This window comes from Syngnathus typhle, linkage group LG22, assembly GCF_033458585.1.
Source record: "Syngnathus typhle isolate RoL2023-S1 ecotype Sweden linkage group LG22, RoL_Styp_1.0, whole genome shotgun sequence".
Taxonomy (NCBI): Eukaryota; Metazoa; Chordata; class Actinopteri; order Syngnathiformes; family Syngnathidae; genus Syngnathus; species Syngnathus typhle.
In genome coordinates this window covers 8095499-8106025 of record NC_083759.1, presented here as the reverse complement: position 1 = coordinate 8106025, position 10527 = coordinate 8095499, and the positions used below count along the sequence as shown (strand labels likewise).

Sequence of the window (10527 nt, the reverse complement as noted above, 5' to 3'; positions counted from 1 at the left end):
GTTTTCAAAAAACTTGTTTGGAATATCCATGCTTTACTACCTACTAAAGGCCAAGATCTTCTATGCAATGACCTTTACAGGTCGCTTATATGACTTCACACAACGCCTATACCATCTGCTCCTGGTCCGGCCCTCCGGTCCAAATTTAGAACCCAGTTTGGCCCGCGAGTCAAAAAGTTTGCCCACCCCTGCTCTACCCCTAGGCCACTGAGCTGGAAGTGCTTCGCTGATTGCAAGGAAGAGGAGCTGCTCGCGAAGGCGACGGACAGAAGCGGCAAAGAAGCTGTGGGACGTGAGCAGCAGCATGGTTGAACTTGAGGATTGATTCGAGTTGGGGAGACAAGCGTGAACTCACCAATACTGAACCAACCAAGTTCAAGTTAATGATCTATGACTTGAAATGCTCGGTTGTAAAATGTTGAAAATGACTTAAAAATGTTGGCCTCTCTTCATATTTCAAAATTAACCCTCACTCGGATAATTTGCATGAGAAAAAAAGGCAATGCAGTAAAAACTACCCACCCATTTGATGATGCCTCACAGTCCAGTAATGGAGAGGAATTACCGTATTTTCCGCCCTATAAGGCGCACCTAAAAACCTAAATTTTTATCAAAAGTCAACAGTGCGCCTTATAGTCCGGTGCGCCTTATATATGGATCAAGTGATGAATTTATTGATCCATACTGGTTGTACACAGTGCTCTGCCAAAATGTTTTAGTACGTTTTAGTACGACTAGTAAATTACAAGGTCGCATCGCTTCCCAACATTACGGTAACTGTAGTCAGGGGGCGTCACCGAATAGCTGTTGTACCCGCGAGGCTATTTCATTTCAAAATAGGCTGCTCCGTTAATGTTTCGAGTAAATCTAATCATTTTATAGGAGCTCGTTTGAGAAACGCGATTGTTTACACTTTGCTGAGGCTCATGGGAGATTGCGAGCTGAGGGTCATGGGTTTTTGCGGATGGCTAATGCTATAACGATAGCTGCTATACGCGCGAGGCTATTTCATGTCAAAATAGGCCGCTCTGTTCATGTTTTGAGTAAATCTACGGATCGATATGGAAGGGAAATATAGGTAAGTAGTACCAATGCGTTAGATCGAACTTTAGTCAGTTCTGATCATTTTATAGGAGCTCGTTTGAGAAACGCGATTGTTTACACTTTGCTGAGGCTCATGGGAGATTGCGAGCTGAGGGTCATGGGTTTTTGCGGATGTCTAATGCTATAACGATAGCTGCTATACGCGCGAGGCTATTTCATGTCAAAATAGGCCGCTCTGTTCATGTTTCGAGTAAATCTACGGATCGATATGGAAGGGAAACATAGGTAAGTAGTACCAATGCGTTAGATCGAACTTTAGTCAGTTCTGATCATTTTATAGGAGCTCGTTTGAGAAACGCGATTGTTTACAATTTGCTGAGGCTCATGGGAGATTGCGAGCTGAGGGTCATGGGTTTTTGCGGATGGCTAATGCTATAACGATAGCTGCTATACGCGCGAGGCTATTTCATGTCAAAGTAGGCTGCTCTGTTCATGTTTCGAGTAAATCTACGGATCGATATGGAAGGGAAACATAGGTAAGTAGTACTAATGCGTTAGATCGAACTTTAGTCAGTTCTGATCATTTTATAGGAGCTCGTTTGAGAAATGCGATCGTTTACACTTTGCTGAGGCTCATGGGAGATTGCGAGCTGAGGGTCATGGGTTTTTGCGGATGGCTAATGCTATAACGATAGCCGCTATACGCGCGAGGCTATTTCATGTCAAAATAGGCTGCTCTGTTCATGTTTCAAGTAAATCTACGGATCGATATGGAAGGGAAACATAGGTAAGTAGTACCAATGCGTTAGATCGAGCTTTAGTCAGTTCTGATAATTTTATAGGAGCTCGTTTGAGAAACGCGATTGTTTACACTTTGTTGAGGCTCATGGGAGATTGCGAGCTGAGGGTCATAGGAAATTGCGGATGGCTAATGCTATAATGATAGCTGCTATACGCGCGAGGCTATTTCATGTCAAAATAGGCTGCTCTGTTAATGTTTCGAGTAAATCTACGGATCGATATGGAAGGGAAACATAGGTAAGTAGTACCAATGCGTTAGATTGAACTTTAGTCCGTTCCAATCATTTTATAGGAGATCGTTTGAGAAACGCGATTGTTTACAGAGGGCTCGTTGGTTATTGGCTAGTGGGTGGATACCGCAACCCTAGTCAACCTCAGTTTGTTGCAGTAAAGCTTCTATTTTATTCGCCTTATAGTCCGGTGCGCCTTATATATGGACAAAGTTTTAAAATGGGCCGTTCATTGTAGGTGCGCCTTATACCCCGGTGCGCCCAATAGGTCGGAAAATACGGTAATAAATTGACTGACTTTGCAAAGTTGTCACATTTACTCCATCATGCTTCCTCATTGCAACGTGATGAATGCAATCTACTGTTTATAACCTGACAGACTGTTTCTTTTACAGTGGAACAATAAAAGAGGTGAAGAAGGTTACCATGTATGTACTTTGTCCTCTGTGTGCTGTGTAGGCAGAAGCAGAACAATGGGATGGAGGGGGATGATACGTAAATGGGAGGATGAACTGCAACACAAAAGTGGTAATTTTCTTACATTCATCATGTAGACAAAAGTATTGGGACACCAGGACGTTATAGTGTGCCATTGCCATATTGTAGCTCATAGACATACAACCTATCGCCAAAGTCTAAACAATCGAGAATCGTCTGCATACTTTCTACTTTTATTGAGTCAACAAAACAACCCAAAAAGATATAATCATGCATGATTAATGAAAGGACAAAGTAGATGGTTCTATTGTTTTGATGAAAGTGTGGCCGTCCAAATCTGAGGTAGAAAGGGGAAGGTGTGTGTGTGTGTGTGGGGGGGGGGGGGGGGGGGGGGGGGCGTGTCATTGCAGGATTTTTTTCAGGATACGAAGAGAATAATTAATACAAACTGCCGACAGATATTCACATGTCAAAACATTCCAGCGAGAACAATATAAAACAACAATCAATACTGTCAAATTCAATCAAAAGAACAAACCCAATTTGCTTTTAATTAGCCGCATAAGACCAGTGTTGTTTATACAGTCATCAAGTTAAGGGTGTGTGCTTTCCCCCCCAATATATTATTTGCCGTTTTTTAAATGTACAAGTTCCAGGTTAGTAAGATTTGTCATTTGATTAGCTACATACAAAAAATATCTATTTCCCACTTAGAATTAGAGAATAAATACATACGTGATACCTTGATTTACAAGTGTTTGAACAATTCTGTCACCATCCGGCAAAACTAGATTTTTGTGTGTTTTTAATGACGAAAAATAGTACTGTAGTGTAAAATATAAAAAAAAAAAAACATAAGCGAATGTAAAGTAAGTTGATTTTATGAAGTGTGGCCTAGTCAGTGACGTCAAGAGCTTTGACTTAAGTTGGGGTGGCTAAGTACGTAGCAGTTAGTCAAGTCTCCTCCATGCTCCTTGTGAGATTTTTAACTTGGACTATTTGTCCTGTTCAATAATAAACGACTGAAAGTGCATTGGTGCCTCTCTCTCTCCTTTCTACCGCGCTTGACGTGCTACAATTGAAATTTGTGAAAATTAAGCTCCATAAACTCTTGTAAGTCAAGGTACCGCTGCACACGTTCTTACAAATGTATCACTTTCCTGTCCTCACCGGTCAACACATACACTTCTGTGGCTTCTATTCCCTTTTGTGCAATGTTCTTCAGTTGAGGAGCGTTCCGTACAACTGCGCCTTGTTCAGGCTGTCTTTGCGGGAAAGTCCCAGAGAGCCGACTTTTTGGTGGTACAGCTGCGGAGGTGGTGGGGCAGGTGGTGGCGACGACAGGCTCACCTGGGCAGACAGATTGTGCATCTCCACTTGGTAGTGCTGAAGGTCCGCCGTCATCTCCAAGGAACGGCGGTGGAGGGATTCGGTGGAGCTGTTGGGGCTTTGGTCCCCGTAATCCGCACTTTGACCTCCGGATGCCTCGTTGCCCTCCAGGTCTTTGGAGTCGCCCGAGTGGTAGAGGCTGTGCTCGGAGCCTTTGCTGTCCTCATACAGGTGTGCTTGGCTGTGAGCCTGGCGGAGCACGGGGCTGCACTCGGGACTGGCGGCAACCCACATTGGATCATGCACGCTGCCTGCTCCCTGCTGGTGGTAGTAGTCGGCGCCTTCCTGGAAGCTGCTGTAGAGCGGGCCTAGGCGGATCTTGGCCGGCCTCACAGAGAAGTGCTGCTCGGAGAAGCTGTACGGGGAAGCCCGACCGGGACTGCGGTAGGAGTGCGAGCTCAAGTCTTCGGCGCTGAGCTGCCGCCATCTTCCGATCAGCTCCTCCTCCTCGGGGGCCAGGGTGCTTCCTCGGCGGCTGTCTCCGTAGGCGACGCTCGGGGAGGACGATGGAGGAAGGGGCTCGTAGGGCTCGCTGAAACAGGAGGACATGGTGCGGCTGTACACGGGCGAGCTGCTGTTCTGCTGGTGGATCATCTCCGTCTGCTGGAAGGGATGATTATTACCGAACCCTCCGGGACTATCCCTCTCCCAGGAGGAGTCACTCTTCGTCTCGTAGTCCCCGGCATCCCTCCAGTCCATGTAGAGGGTGCGATGGCGCGGCGAGGAAGCGGCACTGCTCAGCGGGCCGTTGGCTTTGTCTTCCGAGCCCCCTCCGCTGAAGCTGGAGTAGGAACTAGAGCCCGCCCCCAAGGGGGGGAACTCAGCAAAGTGCTCCTGGGTGAAAGCAGCTCCCAAGCCCACTGAGCACTCCTCTGGGTTGCTGTCAGTGGAATTCTGCGATTCAAAGAGGAGCTTTCTCTGACCGTGAAGGTCCATGCTGGGCCTGCGCTCCCGGTGCCGGTCGTCGGGGCAGTAAAGGGCGGTGTCGCTGCTGTACAGGTCGGACTTGTAGGCCCCACGCAAACCGAGCCGCTCCCCTTGGCCCAACGGCTCCAGGACGAAAGCGTGGTTCGGAGTGCGAGGGCTAGCTGAGCGCGAGGCTTGGCTGCTGCTGCACAACTCGTTGGGCTTCTCCAGCACCTGCCCGATGAGCGAGGCCGACATGGAATCCGAGTACGTGCGGCAGAGCGGAGTCTCTTCCATGTGCATGGTCAGTCGCTCCTGAAAGTCAGTCGGGAGCTGGAGCAAAAACACACGCCCGGGTCATCAAAAGATTACAAGCAAACTTTACACAGATTTGATCGGGTGGATTCATCATCATCATCATCATCGGTTTAAAGTCCGCTTTCCAGGCGCCGCTGGGTTGGACTGGATTCTCAATATGGCTTTCTTCCACCGGGGACGGTCCATGGCCATCTTGTGGTTGAGAGTCCTATACTGAGAAAATGTTTGGAGCAAAACTTTTTACATCCGGATGCCCTTCCTGACACCAACCCAAGGGGAACTTGATTTTCTGTAGGGGTTGACTCCCTTAGCCCATTCCTCTCCCGAGGAGCCCACTGGGCAATGGTACTATTTAACCCATAGTTGGGTCCGTGAATCCATGTTAACGCTTCTTGGCCATGAAGAAAAAAAAAAATTGCTGCTCTATTTAGCAAGTGTTCAAAACAAAACACACAAACTTGCTATCTGCTTCTCTCCATGGCAAAAAGCTAATGCGGCAAGCCAGTTAGTTGTAATTAGCAATGAAAGGCTGATTATAACGTAAAATGTGTGCAATTATTATTCCAACTAAACACCATTGTTGGACGTTCTATTCAGTTTGGTGTATTTTTGAAGCAGAATGCAATCACCAGGTGGCCTTTCCGTTCTTGTTTTTGCAAGAAGTGTTGCTAAAGGCAACCATGGGCCCAAGTCTTAATCACAACACCGCATCATTTATCAGTCTGCCCGCTCCCAGCAGTCCACGTGTGCACGGACACCCTCTGACCCGCACTTATGTAATAAGCAACTTTTTCTCTATACGTATTTGAGTGCATATCGGTCCTGCGCAATTCATTTCTAGTCAGGGACATTCTATAATGTCCCGTCTGCTTGTCACAAAGTGGCGTCCGACCAGACCACATCAATAACCACGTTGGCGAGTACAAATTGAACTATCGGGGTGCAGTGGGCTGTTTGACAGCCTAAAAGGCACTTTAGTGTTCTAATGTTTATTTTATATTAATAAAAATTTCCTGGGATCAAACAAAAGTCAAAGACTGTATTAAAAAAAGAGCAAAATTCAGGCTGTGATGGTCTATTTTTTTTTTCTCACCTCAGAGAGCTGGGCCCTGTAAAGGGACTTGTTGCATTGCAGAAGCTGAGCAGCCAAGTTACAATCCTTCCTGTAGACATCCTGCGAAGCACAAATCAAGAGGACATGATTAAACCTTCACGCCACGGCAAAATCCAAAAGGCGTCTCCTCACATTGTCCCCGTGAAGCTTGTTGATGGTGAGCTTGGCCTCCATCAGGTGGTTGTTGAGCACAATGATCTCTCGGCTCAGCGCTCGCTTCTCGTCGTCGTGATGCTGAGACTGAGAAAGCAAAAAGTCATACGAGAGAGGATGAAGTATAATTACATCTTTTCTAGTCTGCCCAATGAGACCAGGTGTGTTGTACGGAGGAACAATGGAGCCGCTTTCTCATTTCTTTGGAGGAGGACAGCCAATTTTAAATAGCCATAATTAATGTCACTGCTACCAACAACAGGGCATTTGAATCTCAAACCCACCAAGGGCTTTTTTTTCTTTATGGCAACAGCGGGCACTTACATCTCTGTGAATCTTCTCTTCCAGATCTTGGTTGATCCTTTGCAGGGCAGAATAGCTGCTTTGGATCCTAAAGCACACAGGCAATAAAGTACAGAACATTGTTTATACATGGTAAACATAAACTGGCTTGAAACGTGCAGAGCAATATCTTGAGAATAAATGTGCATATTAAGTTAGAATCTATATTTGCTTCACCCGGTAGAGTTTGAGATTACAGACAAGAGCAAGACACGTGACTGGTTTGGAAAACAATTTTTATCTATACACTCGGGCATGAGCTGCCTACTGTAGCAAAAGTGGAGACAGAAATAAACTGGAGGAAAGCCGAACCCCGCGTTTGAGCTATTTTTATCCTCTTTCATCTTTTTTGAACCGCTGCAGCATTCGTACGCTCTTATATTACCGTTTTTTCCCATGCATAATGCGCAAAATTTAACTAATTTATTGTCCTAAAATCTGGGGTGCGCATTATGCATGGGTACAACAATTTTTGAAGAAAATCCCCCTCGAAATAAAACTTGAAATCACACCTTTCTTCTTGTTTGTTGTCAATCGCGCATCGCATTCAGCCATCCTGCCCAACACACTTAGTCAGTAAAATTCATAATTGACGACACATCGTTTGATGCGATGGTGCAATCCTTGATGGTGTGTTATTGTCAAATATTGTTTGGTTTTTAATCTCTACAACAAACAAGAAGAAAGGTGTGATTACAAGTTTTATTTCGAGGGATATTTTCTTCAAAAATTGTTGTAGCCATGCATAATGCGCACCCCAGATTTTAGAACAATAAATTTGTTAAATTTTGCCCATTATACATGGAAAAACACGGTAAGTAAGAGTCAAAATTTGGGTGCATATTATACATGGGTACAGGCTTTTTTCCAGCATAGACATGCCATTTTTAGGGTGCGTATTGTCCCCGTGCATAATACGCACCCTAAATTATGTGCATTATGCATGGAAAAACAGGGTATTAGATACATACGACATATATACATTAATGTCTTCCAGTCAGTATGTTCTCACCGACGCAGTTTATCGGTGAACTTGTCCAGCTCTTCCTGAGCTCGCCGCAGCTCAGTCTCCAGGTACTGACGCGTGGCGTCAAACTCATTCTGCAGCAGCTCCAGCTTGTGCGTGGTGTAGGAGAGTCGCTTCCGCAGGTCTTCCTTCTGCTCCAGCAATGAGCTGCACACACATAGATGAAGTTATTCGATTTTGACTAACGTGATTGACAGCCATGCGGTTGTGATGAGCGAGGTGGTGGTACAAGCAGACACATAATGAGAAGCGTTTCCCATTCTTGGAATTCAAATCTGGACCGAGAGGAACCCAATCATCAATATCGGAGCGTGTCAAGATATGAGTTGTAAACTCTTTAATACATCACATGAATGGAATGTGAAAGCCACGGATGTTGGGAACAGAATGTATTTCCTCGTGCACAGGGATGAAGATTTTTTTTTACAATCGGCGCCGCCTCCCTCTCATGAAAGGCCAAGTGAAAGTGGCAAAGGAGGAAATGTGGGCCGCCGCCGTGGATCCGAGCGCAGGCGGCCAGGCTTAATGGAGCCGGTATTGACGGACAGATGGAGGAAGAAAGCTAATGACGCTATCTGCAGTCCAGATAACCAAACAAATAGAGATGCGCTGTCATGCTCTTTTCACTCTCCTGCCTCTTTTTCTCCCAAATAACCATATCAGGTAACAAAGGCTCGAAATGGAGAGGCTTCTTTTCAGTGCCGGCAGGTCACCGACTGGAAGCGTCATCTCATTAATATTCATGTTGGCCAGATTGCAGAATGTCTTTTGTGTTCGGATTGGAATGTATTGCTGAATGCTATGGCTGCAACGATTTGCAGAAGACAAGCGCGGCTCCCCAGCCACAAATCCTACTGGTGCATTTAAACTTTAAATGCATCAGTAGGATTTATCAACGCGCTGCTGTTTAAATTTTAAACAGCAGCGCGTTGACTCACTAAATTTCGCCGAGACGTCCCCTTCCCTATCGACCGACGCTATATCAGTGCGCATGGTGTTCCTGAGGTAAGACTCCTTCCTACTAGCTTCATTTTCCAACGATAACACATCCTGCTAAAAGTCACACCTATCTTGCCCCGACTTGTCAATAATACTCACTCAAAACCACTTGGTCGATAGTATGAACACTCGCACAGGATAGAAACAATGCCGGGCTAAGCTCCTCCTCCCCATCTGCGTCCGTCCATTGATGTGTGTCCCCGCAACGCTACACGGTCTTTCAATTTCCAAGCCCTCCGGCCCTCCCCGACATCTCTTGTTTATTTCTCTGGAGAGCACAATGAGTCGAGGTAGACTCCAGTCAGAGGGGTGTCGTTAGCTGCCTCGCCTCCGGGGGATTTATCTGCATTTATGCATGAATAGGACTGTAGACTGGCTGTCCTGAATGAAAAAGTGCCTCAAGAGAGCTCGCCGCTGTTATATAAGGTGCTTTAATTCAAACGGAATCCAAGCCAGTAGCTGAGAGGCCTAGTTTAGATGGCTCTGTTGTATTTACTCTGACACAATTAAATATCTTGCTTCCAGGGCAGCTTTGCACCAAATGTTTATACTCCTTAAAAAAAAAAAAAAGCCCTCATTAATATTATTGCTTTTTGGAGATTTAAATAGTAGGGGGTTACTATTTGGTGTTTGTTGTTTTCGTGAATTTGCATAGAGTTTCTCGAGGGACGTCGAATGTCCCATTAGTGACCGAGGCCACGAGCGGGAGCTGAATCAGATCTAGCGATTGCTCTCACTCTAGCGTGAAGATGACGAGGCAACGGGACTCCCGCTTTGGCAGAGGATGCTTGAATGGTGAGGAGACACCTTGTGGGTGGATGAGTGGACAAACAAATGAAAATGAGGACAGGTGGCAAAGACGATGCGACTCCATTGCGTTTGCTCTTACCTCTTTTTCAGATGTTTGCCGCCATTTCGGGGGACTTTTAAGGTGGTTTTGCCAATGTATATCTTTTTCATGGTTTGCCCGTGTTCCTTGCCTGTCATGTGTTCATAGGGGGGACCCACAAGGAGCTGACGTGTTAGTGTCCCAAAGGAGACCGCCTAAGTCTGGCCTGAAGAGTTACTGATTATTCTACCTGCCAAACAAAACAAACACACAATCAATCAATCCATAATCCGGATTAATGGCCAAAATCAAACATCATTTTGAATGAACAGTAGTTTGGGTTTAAGTCATACGTAGCACCGTTTCCTCCACATGATGAAACAAAATGCCTTTGACACGGCCTTCTATTCGGGAGAGCCCCACCCTGCAACCACGTCTGGATGACGCGCGTAGGAGAGAGGCCAACGTCAGCCCACAGACAACCGGTGCAGGTCGTTAGACAAGCCCGTCAGTCTCAGTTTGAGCCCCGACAACGTGACTCAGAAGGGGTAAAAGTGCCTCCAGGTCTCCTTAGCGAGACCTTCGATAACAACACAAAACAAGATGCCAAAAGCAAATGTGCTCATCACCTGATTGCCGGTGGGTGATTTCCGCATCAGGCTGAGTCGACATGGCGACAGCTGGTGACAGGCCTCTACCCCCACCCACACAAACACCGGCGGCTTCTCTCGAGCTGCTCCCCTCTGAGTCATCACACACCAGCACAGGATACGTGCCTACGGTGAGGTGAGATGGCCCTGCCGGTTTGGAGCTATTTGGAGGCTGATCCGTTGGTATGCACGTTACCATATTTGATTCAAAGCGGATAGCTGCATGCCTTGTTTGTACACTGCGGCATCTAAACACACACACCCTCTCCCGGGAAAAGGAATAACGC

At 46.3% G+C, this 10527-nt stretch overlaps 1 protein-coding gene across 1 annotated transcript; it reads right to left on the bottom strand.

The window, feature by feature from the left end:
* Positions 1-2961: 2961 nt before the first annotated feature.
* Positions 2962-9848, bottom strand: si:dkey-174m14.3 (uncharacterized protein LOC563117 homolog). Its single transcript, XM_061270547.1, has 6 exons — positions 9651-9848; positions 7748-7909; positions 6718-6784; positions 6373-6480; positions 6220-6300; positions 2962-5141 (listed from the first exon to the last, which is right to left on the bottom strand). The coding sequence occupies exons 1-6, from the start codon at positions 9746-9748 to the stop codon at positions 3735-3737; spliced, it is 1923 nt and encodes a 640-aa protein (XP_061126531.1). The 5' UTR covers positions 9749-9848; the 3' UTR covers positions 2962-3734.
* Between the last annotated feature and the right edge of the window lie 679 nt (positions 9849-10527).